The sequence below is a fragment of the Rhineura floridana genome, chromosome 20, assembly GCF_030035675.1.
Source record: "Rhineura floridana isolate rRhiFlo1 chromosome 20, rRhiFlo1.hap2, whole genome shotgun sequence".
NCBI classification, from domain to species: Eukaryota; Metazoa; Chordata; class Lepidosauria; order Squamata; family Rhineuridae; genus Rhineura; species Rhineura floridana.
Genome location: NC_084499.1, coordinates 1,693,704 through 1,711,958, shown reverse-complemented (window position 1 = coordinate 1,711,958; position 18,255 = coordinate 1,693,704). Strand labels below are relative to the sequence as shown.

The following is an 18,255-nucleotide window of genomic DNA, read 5'->3' as shown; positions in this document are numbered from 1 at the left end:
GTTTCGACAGTTCACTTCCTGCCTTAATCAAGGCCTTTCTAGCCTGATACCTGAAGGTTCTGCTTCAGTGAATAATTCAGTCGGGTGAGTGAAAGTGTAGCAGCAAAGAAAGTGATAATCTTCGATGGAAGCTGTGAGGGATATTAAGAAACAATGAGGGAAAGTGACATGTTGAATACAGAAAAATTACTGTGGAAGCGAAGGATCGTTCACTGTAGCACTTGATTAATTTGAAAGGAGGAGGAGATGATAGCACAAAATGATAAATAACAAGAGGCAATAAAATATTCTGCAACAGGCAGCACTTAGTCACCCATCCAAATGCAAACACAAGCAAGACTTGCTTAGCAAACGGACTACATTGACTCTAACAGCTGTTCATTGGATTTTGGGATCCTGGCTGTTGCTTTTTACAGCACATGCTGTGCTTAGTCATAGTCTCCAGTGTTAATGTACTTAAATGTATATAAAATAAAGCATTTTTAAACTTTGAAACTCTGGAAGATTAATCTGAGTGTGGGCAAGGTCACTGATAGGTGCATAGATACTAGGAAGATGTCTGATTTTTTAAAATGAATTTCTGCAAATTATGAGAACATCTCCAGAAGAAAGACCACCAGGCTTCTTAAACTTTTTGCTCCTATTTTTCATTTTAACCTGTGGATTCTCTGTGAGGGTTTTTTTTTTGTATCACAATGAAAACCTACAGCATTATTTAGTAGTAGTAAAACCTTTATTGCCTAGCCATAAGCCATCGCATATCACACACTACAACACAGCTCAATTTTAAAATACGAAATAGAATACATAAAATATTTATAAAATATGGACGTACTGAAAAAGCCTCGGTTAAAAAACCTAGTTCACCACTTACCAATCAGCGGGCTGTAAAACACAACTTTATTAAAGCGTATCTCCCGGACACTTAGTCATTTGCTCTGCAATATATTTCGCCTGAAGCTTTTGCACCGCAAGGGCGAAAAGGGCAACCCTATAAGTGACTGAGGGATCCTTATCAGACAAAAGAAGGGGAATTACATGATGTTCCAGGGCCAAACACGACCGGGGCAACAGACCAGTCAAATATTTAGCTCGGGGATGTAGATACAAAGGGCATGCCAGTAAATAATGGGGCAGGTCTTCGACTACCTCAGCACCACAGATGCACAGTCGCTGGCACCGTGGAACCCAATTGTAACGGCCGTCCAGGACCGCATTTGGCATCATTTGGAATCGTAACGCCGTAAATGCCTGCCTAAGATTTATCAAAAAGGGCTGAGCCAAATATCTCGCTCTACAATGGTCATGCTTAAAGACTCCGTACCATATGGAAAATTTGGAATTATTAATTGCCAGTCTGTCTATCCAGGCACAGTGCCCAAAAATTGCCTCTCGGAGCCTTATTCTGTTGGAGGAATTTAACTGTTCCTGTGGAGGGATATGATATAAATGATAGAAACTATTTCATCCGGAAGACTAAAACTTATCCACAGCAGCCACTTCAAAACAAGATTTCATTAATATCTTGGTCGGTGCGTCCTTTATAGATCTCCAATAATTAATCAGGGCACAATGAATTCGGGCTCTAATTGGGGGTAAACTTGACTCTGCACGAAGTAGCACGGCTGGGGTACCAGCAGGTAGTAAGAAAAGTTTTTTCAAGAAGCTATTTTGAATAACCTCTATGGCGGACAGATAGGATTCCTCCCAGCCCCAAACCGCTGCTCCGTACAGAATCTGTGCAAGAACTTTGCTTTGGAAAATTTTCAAAGCAGGGATAATAAGATTGCCACCAGCAGTATGACAGAATTTGAGTATGGCTCCACATGATCTTAGTGCGGCAACTTTGGAGAAATCAATATGCTTTTTCCAAGAAAGATTGTCTGCAAAGTGTATCCCCAAATACTTAAAAACTCTGCATTGCTCTACTTGGTGCCCACCAATTGACCACTTGAGGTTAAGGTGCCTTTTGCCGAACACCATCACCTTGGTTTTCGAGTAGTTGATCGCCAGTTTTTCCTTTGTGCAGTAGACATCAAGGCTCGAAAGTAGTCTCCTTAGACCTTTGCGAGTGATGGATAATAAAATCATGTCATCTGCATAAAGGAGCATCGAAACTTTCCGTCTTCCAAGAGAAGGGGGTGAAAATTCTGGGCCCGATAATTCTGTAACTATATTATTTAGATATAGGTTAAAAAGAAAAGGAGCTAAAAGGCACCCCTGCTTTACCCCCTTATTAACTACGATAGGGTCTGTTAATGAGCCAGAGATTCCTACCCTTACTCTTGCGCTAGTATTAGAGTACAATGTTCTTATAAGAAACAAGAGCCACCTATCCATATTAGTTTTGGCCAGCTTGGCCCACAACATAGGCCTATCTATAGAATCAAAAGCAGCTGCCAAATTAGCAAACGCTACGTAAAGATGTTTCGTGGGGCCAAGCACACTCTGTCTAGCTAATGTTAGACAATGGTCAATGGTACTTTGCCCTTTCCTGAAGCCGCCTTGTTCAGGAAAAATGATTTGATTATCGGCTTCCCAGTCTTCAATCTTAAGCAAGAGATATTTGCTGTAAAGTTTCCCGCCTATATCAAGGAGACTGATTGGCCGGTAGTTATTAGGATCCTGCCTCTCCCCTTTTTTAAGGATTGGAAAAACAATACTCTGGTTCCAGCCCTCCGGCAATATGCCAGAGCTGTTAATTTGAGTAAACAGCTTGGCCAAAATAGGAGCCCACCAATCCGGGAAGTTTTTAAATACTTCCGAGGGTAACATATCCTCACCTGGAGCTTTGCCCGATCGAAGGGTAGTTATAAGTGATTTAATTTGCGTGGCCGTTACAGGGGGCCATTGGGGCGTGGATAGCTCTTCTAGGGAGGGGCAAGCCTTGGTATCTACTGATGAGGACATATAAAGAAATGCAGTTCTTCAGCCAGGCAATGTGTACAAAAATGCATATATGATAAAGTGTGCATTAAAATGCATATATTTGTGAAAATAGCATGCAAAAGTGTATTATATTAAGAAAAATTGTTTTGCAAAAATGTATATATATGGAAAAATTGCATACAAAGCTGTGTGTATTCGAAGGAATTTGCACAAAAATGGTGATGGATTTCTGCGGGGACGTTTTCAAAATGAAATTTGCAAACTAATGAAATTTGCAAACTAATTTGCAAACTGAAAGGAGAAGCTAAGAGGAACCAAAACTGACAGATCTGTCCGTCCCTGTTTGCAGGGCCAGCCCTATCATTAGGCAGATGCTATTGTGATGTATTGTTATGAGACTGAAGGCTTGGCAGGAGAGGCTCGAAAGGGCTGGAGACGGCCCCATAGATAGTCCTGGGAAAGTTGGCAAGTATCTCTCCTTTGTAAGTCTGTTGTAGGCAGCAAAAACAATGAAGAGAAATGGGTGAGCACATAACAATATGAAGAAGCCTTTAGAAGGAAATCATGTGCTAGCTACAATATATCTAACATTCCCATATGGAAACCTCTCATCCTGTTTTGCTGTGGATTATTTATTTATGTTTATTCATTATTTACAAGGTTTCAGGAGCAAATTAATTTTTTTAGACCTTTGGCCAACTAGATCTTGCTCATGGATCTCTCCAAGTACTGCAGTTCTGTTCTCTTGTTAGAAAGATTGGGGGCTTCCACCATCCCTCACAAACAAACACACATTGCTAAATAATTTTTTTCGTTTGTAAATCTGTTTATTCAGCAGACAGGGAGAGGATATGGATGAGGCAGAGGGAGAAAGGGGGGAAAGGTCATGGCGGGAATAGGCGAGTGCGAGATGCAATCAGCAGCAAGGATTTCCAGATCAGGGGAGGCATTTGCAGTGGGGCTGAGATCAAGCCTTGGCTGCTGCTGGCTAATCGGGTCCTCTTCAGTCTCTGCAAAACAACAGGAGGGATGGTGTGTGAGGAAGCACTGAAATGTGCAACTGGGACTGGATCAAAACCTCACCAAGACTCCTTCTTCTTCTACAAGGGTTGCCACTCACCAAACTGCGCAGCTCCACCCACACAATCTGCAGGCAAAGCTCTTATGCGGCAGTGCAAGCAGCAAAGCCCCAGAATGGCACCTGCAAAACTGTTTCCTTGGGACAGATGCTGGCATGCCTTTCTTGTAGGGCTTGGGCCGTTATGATTTCCGCACATACACACCCAGGATTGTGTTGAACATTCACCTCCATCCCCTTCTCCACCTTGGAAGAGAAAAGCCCAGAACTGCCCATAACAAAGCTTCCAGCCCTGTTTGAGGAGGGTTAAGCTGACTCCTCCAAAAGTGTTAGGAGGCATATGCAAACCCAAAGAGCAAGCCCTCATTACAATGAACCAGTGTCCAAGGAAAAGAATTGACTACAGACCAGGAGTGGGGAGCATCCTGCTGTGGTTGGACTTCAACTCCCATCACCATCCCTGACCATTGGCTGTCAAAACTGTGTTTGCTGAGGCTGATGGGAGTTATAGTCGAACAGCATCTGGTGGGCCATTGATGTTTCCTCTCCCGGCTATAGGCTGTTAGAAAGCCCCCTACCTGGTTTCTAATCATCAACCTGTCTCTGCACCCAAAGGACCTGATCAATCTGGGTCACCAGCTGCCCGTTGCTGCTCTATAAGAAGGAGTAACTCTCTACCTTCCAACCTCCTGTTTTGCAGATATATGAAGCCCTCTGCCCTCCCACCTGTTTAGCCAAACATCTCACTTACCTGAGGAGATTGGAGCAAAGATCTGCAATGGGAAAAAGGAAAGAAATTTATGAAGACCAGAGCACAGAGGTGTGTCTTTAGGAAGCATCATTGTCAAGCAAGCATGGGAGGCCTTAATGGCAAGCATTGGATCCCACTAGGCCAGTGGCTCCCCAACTTTTTCCCCCATGGGCCACTTGAAAATTGCTGAGGGTCTTGGCGGACCACTTAATGATTTTTCAGCCTGCTGTAGCAATTGTAATGCACTGTCTTAGATGCTGTAAGATTTTTTAAATTGTACTTTTACTGACACTCCGTGGACCACATGAATGAAGACCATGGACCACTGGTGGTCCACGGACCAAAGTTTGGGAACCCCTGCACTAGGCAATATAAGCGTCTTTGGGAAGTCTGGCGATAATGGATCTATACCCAATGGATAAGCCATATTGGAAAATCTCTCCCAGCCCATTTTACTCTGCCATTTCCCAAGATATCTCAGATTTCACTTCACTCACAGCCTAGACTCTGGATTGACTAGTGGGAATCAATATTATCCTCACAACACCCCTATGAGGTAGCTTAGGTTAAGAGAGTGACTGGTCCAAGCTCATCAGCTGAGCAAGGATTTGAACTTGGGTCACACACTCTCTAAGTACTCCTCCCCATTAGTGGTCAGTGTGTATTTTCAATATGGTATTTTTAGCATTTAGAATGCTTCCACACTAGATGTTTCATTTGGAATTGCCAGGTTTCACTCATCACTTTTTATGGGGAACCCGCTTGAGGCCATCAACCAATCATTGCCCTCCTGTATTTACTCCCTCTGGTTCTTCTGCCTTTTCTGAGATTGCAGAAGTCTGACTTTTTTCAGAACGGGAGACCAGCATGATCGACACAGGTGAAGATACCCTTAGCCCAGCTCTTCTGGCGTTTTACAGGAGCTGGTTTTGGGATGGGCAGCAGTGATGTACCAAGAAAGAAAACCTATCGCTGCTCAGGACTTTTATCACCCAATTTCTTTGTTCTTTCAGCCTCTCAAGCCTTCCTGACTCTCAGGTTTAGCACAGACAATGAGATTCAACATCAAGGATAAGGATATCAGTTGGTAGTATGATGGCTGTGTGCCAGTTCCAGTGTCAGATGTAGTTTGCTCCGAGTCTGCAAGCGTACTGGCTGGGGTTGCTTTCTGAACTCATATAACCCCTGTTAAAACAGTTGCATTGGCTGCCAGTTCATTTCTAGCCCTAAACAACTCAGGCCCCAAATATCTAAGAAGACTGTCCCCTTCCCTACAGACCCTCTCCGGTGTTACAATAAGCAGAGGGGGCCTTTTTGGTAGTTTGGGAGATGGTGGCCTGAGAGCCGGCCTTCTCTGTGACAGCCCCTTTGCTGCACAGTTTTTGGCAAATGCTAAAGATGCACCTCTTGACGCTGGCCTTTGACACCTGAGATCTATGTTTTCAGGACCCACGCTGTTCCTGTGACTGGAATTTGTTTTTAACATCGAATGTTAAACTGCTGTAACCTGCCCAGAGACCTGGTGGTGAAGGGCGGGTAATCAATTTAACAATAACATGAAAACAAATAACAGACGTTATACTCACCAGACCAGGGAAATTCTACCATCAGGTCATCTGTGAGTCCCACCTTGTGATAAAGCTGCTTGAAGATCTCCATCACTTCTTTGGTGATCTTAGGCAGTCGGGCTGCATCCAAAGAAGATCAGAGTGAGGTGCCATATGCACACACACCAGCGTTTGAGGCAGTAGACAGTACGTTCAACAACCTCCAAAGTCCAGGGCTTTGTAGCCCTGGGGTTCCCCAAAGGACCATTCATTCATTGGCGATCAACTCAGAGGGCAGCATAACAGAGGCACAGCAAACAGGCCTGGCCTCAGCCCCTGGGCCAGCACGGGCATGTTGGGACCTGCTGGGACTAATTCTCATCACCATAGCATCTTGTGTTTGTTTCTTATTTCTAAAAACATTCTATAATCAGGGGACAGGTGGCCAGACACAGACACGGTTACAGATAGTTATTTCATTATTTAAAAATGTATTACCCTTTTCTCCAAAAATGGTGCTTATTTTTTAATTATTATTTTCATATCAGTGGAAGACAGGCAATTGCAGAGTTAGGCTGTGAACACATGAGTCACCAGAGCAAAGGGTTTCCATTCGCCACACCTGGAGGGGGAATGGGTTGATCTGCTGATCAGCTGCAAAATCTCTTTGAAGCTGAATTTTAAAAAAACAAGCTGCTCCCACCAGGTTTTGGAGTAAAAAGGGGCAGGGTTAGACTAGCGTCGTGTGCCCCCGCTTTCAGAAGAGAGAGGTGGAGATGCCGCACTGGAACCGGCAGAAGAGGGGGCATAAAGGAGGCTGAGAAGAGAAGCGGCTTCTACATTTTAGCGAGTGCTCCTCGTTGTGTGGGTTAGGGGGTGGCAAGGGGGGCCCTGGCTTGGCTGGTGAAACCTGAGTGGGTGTGCAATCTCTTGTCCATCACTCTCTTGCACAAGGGGGGGGTCATTGTTGCACGTACTGTACAGCTGGACACTGGTGCTACTGGGCTCCCCTTCAGCCTCCTTGAAAATGTAGAGGAAGGCAAAGTTGTCGTAGTCCGTTGCCATCACCCGCACATCTTTCTTGCCAGTCTCATCTTGAGGAAGCAAACAGAGCCGCCATTTAGCTCCAGTCCCAGAGACACGCAGGCCATTGGAGTGAGCTGCTCCTCTGTCCCCCCAACCTTCCCCCCCCTTGCCCCATCCTTTCAGATCTGTATCATCTTGATAATTGACACCCCCACCATCCCAGGACCTATCTTGCCCCACCCCAAATACAGTCTGCCAGTGGCAGATGGCAGGGCAATGGAATCCACGCCAGGTTTTAATTCAAACTTTCAAAGAGCTGTCCGAGGTGCTGAAACTTATACACAAAATAGGTTCAGCACTTTGGAGAGCTTCTTGAAAGTTCAGACTAAAACCAGGAGTGGATTCCACTGGCCCCTGACATCAGAGCCACCAGTTGCCACTGCAGTCTGCCTTTTGCCTGCTGTGAAGTCAGACAGTCGTCAGCACAGTATCCCAAGTGCCAAGTTGTTATTGCCATCTGGTAGAGTCTCCACTGTAAGACTTTATGGCAACTTTCCTAGATGGGGGAGGAGGAAATTGGATACCAGAGTAAATGGTGAATTCCTCTACAAGCTGGGCTGCCAAGAAACCAGAATTCTTTCAGCCATTGCTAGGATTTTATTTTTTTTAGAAAAGTATGTGTTCAGTGTTTTTACCCTTAGCATGCAAGGAAATATATCCCCAACACTGTGTGTTTAGACCTGTACATGGTCAGGATCACTTTGACCCTGGCTATTTCATAAAAACCCTGTTTCTGTTAAGGAGGGGGGAGGACTCTGCACAGGCTGAGAGGCTCACAGGATTTTCTTTTAAAGCACAAAAATGAGGCAAAACTATTCCTGTTTGTGTGTTACTCACGTAGAGTTAGCTTTAGGTGACTCAGCTGTGTGAACCTCTACGCAGAAGCAGGAGCTCACATGTGCTATACTTCCTTCTCACGACATGTGGTTGTGCCATGGCCTGGACACTCCCCTTCCCTGAGTGGACACTCCTTGGGGGTTCACGACAGCCCGGAAGAGAGACCCCCCACAGCCCATTGCCCCAAGGGAGCCTGCAGCAGAAGGCATCAGCCCTTTAACTGGATCGTAGGCAGCATTCAGGGTCAGGAGGGGTCTCCACTTGATGCCTACCTAGCCCTGCTATAGAAGCCAGCAGCCCCCAAGACATTTCTGAGACAATGTGGATGTTTGATCTGAGCTGCAAGGGTACCGTCCCTGGTTCTGTACCCTTCGCTATACCTCTCAAGGTGGGGACCTTTGCCTCAGCATCCTGCCTGGAACGACTGACCTCCCCTTGCTTGAGCCATCACCTCCAGTGGGAGCTGGTGGCTACAGGTCAGTGGGGCAGTGGAATCTGCTCCGGGTTTTAGTCTGAACTTTCAAGGGTGAAAATTTGGACTAAAACCCAGAGTGGATTCTGCTGCCCCACTGATATGCATCCATCCACCAGCTGCCACTGATCACCTCTCCTCTATGGAAAGCACCCCTGCAGATAACAACTCATTGTGGGAGGGGTGCATTTCAGGGTGGCAAGGCTTAAAGCCCAGCCTTGCTCCTCCCCCTACATGAGCCTGCCCTCCACATGAAATATGTACCATCACTTGTGAAGTGCCCAGGCTGGTCTGTCTTCTTCAAGAGCATTTTCATCTTCTTGCATTCTTTAGGGCTGAAAACAGAAAGGGAAAGGGGGTAGAACATTCTGGATTTAGCTGTAAACACACTAGTTGCCTACAGCAAAGCGTTTCCATTGACCACACCTGGATGGGGAACGGGTTGATCTACCGATCAGCCGCAAGATCTCTTTGAAGCTGAATTAAAACAAAAAAACCCCTCAAGCTGCTCCCACCATGTTTTACAATAAAAAGGAGGGGTTGACTAGCATCTTGAGCCCCCGTTTTCAGAAGAGGGAGGTGGAGACGCACCAGAACTGGCAGAACAGGGAGTGCGTTTCTACCCTTAGACAGGGAGGCTGCTTCCACACAAGACTTTTCAGGTGGAGCCGCTTTGTCTCATTCACTTATATTTTTGGGGAGGGGGGACACATAGCATCATTAGCCATTTCTGCTCCTCACATATTTACCCAGAGAGAAGAGTGGGGAAGGGGGCACAACAAGCACAGGTGCAGGCGCCCTTAGTGACACAGACTTCTCCTCCTGGCCAGGAGCATATTGGCCTGTGAAAGACTCTGCCGCCAAACATATTCACCGTAACAGCCAACCCGGTACCTTCCAGACTCTTTTGGACTACAGCTCCCATCAGCTACACCATGGCCAATGGTCAGGGATGATCGGAATTATTCTCCAAAATACCCGGAGAGCACCAGGTTGGGGAAGGGTGCATAATAACATTTGCAATGGGTTTCGTTTTACCACCACATTGATGAATTTTAATCAGTGTTTTAATTAGCACTAGGACACTTTTCCAATATAGTTTTTTGAAGTCTTATAATGTTAGGAAAATCTTGATTAACTGAGTGTTAGAACACCATAACACATTAATGCTAATTTTTAAAATGAGCAGGGGTGGAGAGCATTAGCCTTTCCTCACAGGGAAAATTATCGAACCACATGGCAAATTTTGGTTAGCTTTTGGCTACTTTTGTTTTTAAAGAGGTTACTTCTCCTTGCTGGCTACATGATCCAGCCAATCAGGAATCACAGAGCCACCATGATGATGTCACCAATCAGACATGGCATCACAAGCCAAACCAGAGTGAGGGGAATGCTTCCTGCCCTTGCTCTGGTAAAGGAATATTTTCATTGAGGACCAACATTTTCACCAAAACAGGGAGGGGGCGACTTTTTTCACAAAACGTGCCCTTCTCCCAATTCTGATCAGTGCTAGTATGTAAGGGGCACCCAAGGCCAGCAAAGGGAGTATCAGCAGTTACTTACAGAGGGAAGCCAGTCACTAGTTCCGTGTCACCATTTGGAAGGGGTTTAACAATGGTAGCGGATGTGGTCATGATAGGCTTCATCTTCTGGAACAAGTCGCAGTCGGACACAGCTGCCATGACGTGCCATTTCCCTGAAAACTGGAGTTCATTTCCATCAATCCAGATGTCAGCACATGCTGGAAGTCCCCTTCCACCATCCTGAAGTGGGCAGGGCCGGCACCAGGCATGACTGGGCTCTTGGTCACCAGCCTGCCCCAGGCCTGCAGTGCCATACCCCAAAGCTCCCCCATACAGACGACACAGGGCTAATAAGCCTGCCCATGTGCCCTACCTACCTCTTGTGCCACGTGAATTATGTGTGCACATAGCATGCATGCCTGCCATCAATCAAGATGGGGGGGCATTAGCTCCTTAGAGAAGACCCCGCTGCCATCTTGGGTGATGGCAGGAATGCATGGACAGCGATCATGGCATTCACACTGACAGGAGAGGTAGGTGGAGCCTGAGTGAAGGCTTATTGAAGCCATCGCTGTCTGTATTGGGGGGCTGCCTGAGAGCTCCCTCTCCATAATCCGTTGCACGGTGAGATTGCAGAACCCGATGCTGCTGCCGATCACAGAATGGGAGCACCACCCTCCCACCTCCTGGCTGCCGGGACCCTCAGCCAGGGCCCAACTTGGCTGCCCTCTGGCACCAGGCTTTTTAAAAATGTCTATGTGCATTTCAATTAATTTCCATTATTTATGCCATTGTGGAGGCTCAGAGTGGAGCACAGAAAACTCTCCAAGGAAAATGAAAATACAGCCAGACATAAATATCTCAAGAAGAGCCCACAGAGTCAGACTGAAGACCCGTCTAACCCAGCAACCTAAGCAGGTGCCACTGGGAAGCCTAGAAGCATGAAAAGCAACAATCCTAAAAATGTAAGAACCTAAGAAAAGCCCTAAGAAAAGCCTGGATCAGCCCAAAGGGCCAATGGCCTGTTTTCAAAGTGGCCAACCAGATGCCCCAGTGAGAAGCTCACATATTCCCAGTAGCTGGTATTCAGAAACAGTCTGCCTCTGAACATGGAAGATCAGTTAAGCTAATAACTTATGGCGAGAAACCATTGATAAACTTATTTAGTTTATTTGTAAAAATATTTGTATAATGCTCTTTCATAAAAAATATCAAAATGGTTTAGAACAACCATACGCATACATACAATTAGTGTAGTGACGGGTAGAGGGAGATATGGCGTTGTGAGGAGGACTTGCCAGGTAAGGGGAACGCGGCCCAGGCAGTTAATGGCTGTGCCTTGTTCCAGTCCTCCCCACACCCGCAGGTTTGTTGGTTGCCCTATCAGCCAGCTCTCAGGCCTCCGGATGCTGCTGCTAAAGGCCAGATCGGTGCATAATAAGATCTCCCTCATTCACGATTTAATTGTGGATGAGGCAGCTGATCTGGCATGTAAAACCGAGACCTGGGTGGGTGAGCAGGGAGGAGTCAGTCTCTCCCAGCTATGTCCACCAGGGTACCTGGTCCAGCATCAGGGTAGACCTGAGGGTCGGGGAGGGAGATTGCTGTGGTCTATAGGAGCTCCATCTCCCTCTGCAAGCACCCTGTCCATGTGACTACTGGTCTGGAGTGTTTGCACCTTATGTTGGGTCAGCAGGACAGACTGGGGATTCTGTTGGTGTAACGCCCACCCCGCTGCCCAACAGACTCCCTAGCTGAGCTGACGGAGGTGGTCTCGGGTGTACTGTTGAGATCCCCCAGACTGTTGGCTCTGGGGGATGTCAACATCCATGCTGAGGCCACTTTATCTGGGGTGGCTCAGGATTTCATGGTCTTCATGACAACCATGGGACTATCCTAATATGCCACTGGCCCAACAGGGCATACTCTAGATTTGGTTTTTGCATCTGGACATGGAGTTGGTGATCTGAATGTGGGGGGCCTTACCTCAGTCCCTCTGTCATGGACAGATCACTGCTTGCTGAAGTTTAGACTTACAGAGGCTTTTCCCCTCTGCAAGGGTGGGGGACCTATTAAGTTGGTCCCCCCCAGAGACTAATGGATCCGGATGGTTTCCAAAGGGCTCTGGGGAGTTTTCCGGCTGATAGGGCTGGCCCTCCTGTCGAGACCCTGGTTGAACTGTGGCATACAGAAATGACCTGGGCGGTTGACATGATTGCTCCTGAGCACCCTCTCCTGTGTAGAGCTCGTACGGCTCCATGGTATACTCCAGAGCTGAGAGCGATGAAACAATATAGGAGACAGCTTGAGTGCAGATGGAGACCAGCTCCTAGTGGATGCAATTATATACTGGTAAGTGCCTAGGGTAAGCTGTATTTAGGGGCAGTGAGGGCAGCAAAAAAACAATATTTTGCTGCCACTATCAAATCATCACTCTGCCGCCCAGTGGAGCTCTTCAGAATTGTCCGGGGCTATTACACTCTGGCCCCAGGAACATGGTAGAACCATCTGAGGCCCGCTATTTGCTAGGCACTTCCAGGATAAAATCTTTAGCATCCTCCAGGACTTAGACACCAGTGTTATAGCAGGTGAATCAAGCGAGGTATCCAGAGCACAGCCTTGTCCCAATTTCTTGGATGAGTTTCAGTTGGTGCAGCTTGAGGACGTTGACAAGGTGCTTGGACAGGTTCGTGCAACCACTTCTGTGCTGGATCCTTGCCCTTCTTGGCTAATAAAAGCTAGCAGGGATGGAACAGCCGGCTGGGCCAGGGAAGTGATTAATGCCTCTCTGCGAGAGGAGGTGGTCCCTGGCTGCCTGAAAGAGGCAGTAGTGAGACCACTCCTGAAGGGGCCCTCCCTGGACCCAGAAAATCTTAATAACTATAGGCTGGTAGCAAATGTTCCATTCTTGGGCAAAGTCCTGGAACGAGTGGTTGCGGGCCAGCTCCATACACTCTTGGATGAGACCGATTATCTGGATCCATTTCAGTCGGGTTTCAGACCTGGTTTTGGCACGGAAACAGCCTTGGTCACCCTATTTGATGACCTTTGTCGGGAGAGAGACAGGGGGAGTGTGACTCTGTTGATTCTCCTTGATCTCTCAGCGGCTTTCGATACCATCGACCATGGTATCCTTCTGGGGAGACTGGCTGAGTTGGGAGTGGGAGGTACTGCATTGCAGTGGTTCCACACTGCCTACTTGGCAGGTCGCCTCCAGAAGGTGATGCTTGGGGAACATTACTCGGCACCCTGGACTCTCCAGTATGGGGTTCCGCAGGGGTCAGTTCTGTCCCCCATGCTGTTCAACATCTACATGAAACCATTGGGTGCAGTCATCCGGAGCTTTGGAGTGCGTTACCATCAGTATGCTGATGACACGCAGCTCTATTTCTCCTTTTCATCTTCTTCAGGTGAGGCTGTCAATGTGCTGAACCAGTGCCTGGCTGCGACAATGGACTGGATGAGGGCTAATCAACTGAGGCTCAATCCAGACAAGACTGAGATGCTGCTAGTGGGTGGTTCTTCTGACCAGATGGTGGATGTCCAACCTGTCCTGGATGGAGTTGCACTCCTCCCGAAGGAGCAGGTTCGTAGCTTGGGGGTTCTCCTAGAACCATCTCTGTCACTTGAGGCTCAGGTAGCCTCAGTGGCACGGAGTGCCTTCTACCAGCTTTGGTTGGTGGCCCAACTACGTCCCTATCTGGACAGGGATAACCTGGCTTCAGCTGTCCATGCTCTGGTAACCTCCAAATTAGATTACTGCAATGCACTCTGCGTGGGGCTGCCTTTGAAGACGTTTTGGAGACTGCAGCTTGTGCAAAATGCAGCAGCCAGATTGGTAACAGGGACCAGACGATTCAAACATATAAAACCGATTCTGGACCGCTTGCATTGGCTGCCTGTATGTTTCCGAGCTCGATTCAAGGTGCTGGTTTTGACCTATAAAGCCTTACACGGCTTGGGACCACAATACCTGATGGAACGTCTCTCCCGATACGAACCCACCCATACACTACGTTCAAGATCAAAGTCCCTCCTCCGGGTGCCTACACCAAGGGAAGCTCAGAGGGTGGCAACAAGGGAGAGGGCCTTCTCAGTGGTGGCCCCCAAATTATGGAATTATGTTTTTGACAAGGTGCGCCTGGTGCCAAGACTGTTATCATTTCGGCGACAGATCAAGACTTTCCTCTTCTCCCAGGCATTTTAGCATGTGTTTTTAAATTGTTTTTATATTGTTTTGAATTTTAAAATTGTGTTTTAAATTGTTTTTAAAATATGTTTTTAAATTGTATATTTGTTTTAATGTATTTGATTGCTGTAAACCGCCCAGAGAGCTTCAGCTATGGGGCGGTATACAAGTGCAATAAATAAATAAATAAAATACATATACACACACATATACACACACATATACATACACACACGCACACACTAAAACCACATAAACATTTAAAATCAGAGATCAACTATTACAGAAATATGTTGTCTTAATTGCTGCATAAACTTGGAGCAGAAATGTTTTCAGCAGACGTTTAAAAGTCAAAACAGAAGACGCCTGCTGAATCTCCATTCCCGCAGGACTGGGCCGATGCCACGGAAGGCTCGATTTTTTGTTGCTGTCATGAGCCTTGCCAACTCAGGAAGATCAGTGATGCTCCTGAAGATGATCTCAGCGATCCTGTTGGGATATACAGGCACCCTGGAGCAAAGTTGTTCAGGGCTTTGAAAATTAAGACAAGGACCTTGAACCTAAAACATCGGCCGCTGACGATGTTTTAACAATGGTGTCACAGGTTGTCAGCCATGCATCCCCATTAGGGTCTGGCTGCTGCATGCTGCACCAGCTGGTGCTTCTGGGCCGGGCCCAAGGTCAGCCCCACGCAGAGCATGTTGTAGTAATCCAGCCTCAAGGTCATCAGTGCATGGACTTTTTGCAGAGAGTCTCTGCCAGATCAGATTAAAGGGACCATCTGTTCCAGCATCCTCTGGGAAGCCCGCAAGGAGGACTGCCTTGTTGCTCTTTCCTGCCCACCCCTCAACATCTGGAGGAAGTGAGAGATATACCTCCGGAGCCTGTGGAGGTTTCAGTTAGTTGTTGTAGCCTACAGGTTTATCCTCCATTATTTTCTCTGAGCCTTTTGAAAAGTCATCTAGTCTTGTGGCCCCCGCACCACATTTTGTGGCAGAGAATTCCAGTGATGTGGTAGATATGGGGGAAATCCAGGGAGTGCAGCACCAGGATTTTTTCTTTTTTTTTCAGAGCAGGAGTGATGATGCCATCTGGTGGGACAAGTGGCTTCCTTGCTCTGGTGAGTGAATGAAGCGGTGATAAGACCTTTGAGGTTGTTTGTGACAGATTCACATAGGCCACCCTTCCCACTTGACACCTGCCAGACATTTTGGACCACAGCTGCTATCAGCCCCAGCCTGTGTGGCTGTTGCAGTCCAAAACATCCAGACGGTACCAAATTGTGGAAGGCTGGCAGAGAAAGAGTCAAAGAAGGAGGGAAACCAGCCAGCAGAGGCTTGGATGCTGGTTTCTTTTTCTTTGATGGGGTTCCTGCTTCATGCTTGCAGTTTAAACAGCAACATTTCATTGCAAGATTGCTTGCATTGCATCAAAAGCTATAAGTGTGCATTTCAGCTGGCTGAAGGTCGTTTAACAGAGGCCAAGGTGTTTGACAAGTTGAACCTATACAGTCAGAAGTAACACCAATGGCACTCTCTCTCTCTCTCTCTCTCTCTCACACACACACACACACACACACACACACAGATCACGGACCAACAGAGCTGCCTGCATTTTGGGGCTCTGCAAGGTGGCAGGGACTGTCAAGATGAGCTCGTGCTCATCAAGATGTAGCACTGCGGCACCACTGGTGAATTCCCTGGATTAATTCTGCACTGCATGAAGGACTCCTCTCTCCTTGTGTCCGCCTTGAGTCTCCTGTGTCAATCTGCTTCACTGGGCAACCTTGAATTTTAGGGTGATGAGAAAGAAGGCAAACTCTCCACCCTTCAAGATGCCTCTCCAGGAGACAATCCAAAGTGGCAAGCGTGCATCCCACCCCCTCCCCACCCCATTTCCTCTCTCTTTTCCTCGTCTCCCCTGCTGCTGGAATTGCATTTGTAGCCTCATCGGGGCAGAGTTCTCCATCTCACAGAGTTTGTTTAAAATAGCTCGCCTTGGAGTCATCTTACTCTCAGAAAGCATCCCTAATGCAGCTGTTTAAAATTTTCTTAAGGAGCCAGTCATTTTATAATTGGTCTGCACTGCTTTTAAAGTTGTTGTTTTTAAATGTTGCTATACACTGCAGTGCAGTTTTGTAAGAGGGCATTATATAAATACTGAACAAACAACTCATTTTAAAAAAACAACATGGTAGCGTATAATAAAATCCTTAAAGCATCATAACATTTTACAGTTGTGAGATGCAGAATGAATGATCAGCATTGAATCAAATCTAAACTTGGCAGTATTTGATGCCCTGCAGCTGTTTGGACTCCAGCTCCTAAGCTAGCTGGGACTGATTGTAAGTCCAGCCACAGCTGGAGGGCATCTGCCGGTGGAAGGCTGTGGTGTCACAGCACTTGGTGAGTTCTGGAAGCAACAGCAGAGGTGTCACTTCCATGCCACAGGGACCACACCCTCTTCTTCCCCGCAGCACAGTACCTTCGCCAAATCAAAATCTGGTTGCACATCAACATCAGCGTGAATGCAGAATGCGCAAAGCAGGACCATCAAACAGCTCCGCATCATGGGCCCCATTCTTGCTCCTTGTGCGCCACCGGCAGAGAACTAGCTGGGCAGAGGAAGGTACTGGCTCCTCGGAGGCACCCTGACTTTATACCTCTCCACAGGGGCGTCACAGCAGGCAGGGTGGCTGGCAATATCCCTCCCCATTCACCCCGCCGCCCCATCCCATCCTACCTCTTAGGTAACACTTTGGCCTGAGCGGGCATCTGCTATCTGGATGGGTGGGGTTGGGTAACACCTAATGAAGTGATAATTGCTGGGCTGCCACTGGATGACAGACCCTTGGCCTGATCCAAGGGCATGAACAAAAGGACAGCCGACAGCTTGGATGAAATTGTTCACTACGAGCCAAGAAGCTGCCCCTACCTTCTGCATTTTGTAGCCTGCCCTTGAGGATGTTCCTGAGACTCCTTTTTCCGACCCCACACAAGTGAATGCGCACTTTAGGTCCATTTGTTTTCATGGATGGAAATGGGACCACAATTATAAACAGAAAATAAATGTAAATGTGCTGCCTTCAAGTCGATCCCGACTTATGGCGACCCTCTGAAGAGGGTTTTCATGAGGCTGAGGGGCAGTGACTGGCCCAAGGTCACCCAGGGAGCTTCATGGCTGTGTGGGGATTCGAACCCTGGTCTCCCAGGTTGTAGTCCAACACCTTACTGCCCTTTATACACGAGTGGGGATTTGAACTCACAGCCTCTGAACTCTCAGCCAGGCTCTCCTCCCCACTGGGCTGAGTGGCAGCAGCAGCTCCCTCCAGTTTCAGACAAGGGACACGGCCAGCCTTATCTGGAGCTGTTGGGGATTGGACTGGCATGCAGAGCAGATGCTCTCTCACTGAGCTATGCCCCCTTCCCAAACTACAATGCCCTCCTCCCCACAAGAAAAGAGCATATAGAGAGAGGTGATCCAGTGGACATAGTGTACTTAGACTTTCAAAAAGCGTTTGACAAGGTACCTCACCAAAGACTTCTGAGGAAGCTTAGCAGTCATGGAATAAGAGGAGAGGTCCTCTTGTGGATAAGGAATTGGTTAAGAAGCAGAAAGCAGAGAGTAGGAATAAACGGACAGTTCTCCCAATGGAGGGCTTTGGAAAGTGGAGTCCCTCAAGGATCGGTATTGGGACCTGTACTTTTCAACTTGTTCATTAATGATCTAGAATTAGGAGTGAGCAGTGAAGTGGCCAAGTTTGCTGACGACACTAAATTGTTCAGGGTTGTTAAAACAAAAAGGGATTGCGAAGAGCTCCAAAAAGACCTCTCCAAACTGAGTGAATGGGTGGAAAAATGGCAAATGCAATTCAGTACAAACA

The 18,255-nt window shown here is 47.2% G+C and overlaps 2 protein-coding genes across 2 annotated transcripts in view; both read right to left on the bottom strand.

Annotated features, from left to right (window-relative positions):
* The window catches only part of LOC133373811 (lipocalin-like), a 390,232-nt gene that overhangs the window by 359,767 nt on the left and 12,210 nt on the right, over positions 1-18,255 (bottom strand). The gene's annotated exons all lie outside the window — the stretch shown is intronic.
* Positions 3,695-16,982, bottom strand: LOC133373916 (lipocalin-15-like). The gene is made up of 7 exons (XM_061604305.1): positions 16,857-16,982; positions 10,224-10,363; positions 8,925-8,995; positions 7,243-7,359; positions 6,305-6,406; positions 4,719-4,740; positions 3,695-3,899 (listed from the first exon to the last, which is right to left on the bottom strand). The coding sequence occupies exons 1-7, from the start codon at positions 16,950-16,952 to the stop codon at positions 3,893-3,895; spliced, it is 555 nt and encodes a 184-aa protein (XP_061460289.1). The 5' UTR covers positions 16,953-16,982; the 3' UTR covers positions 3,695-3,892.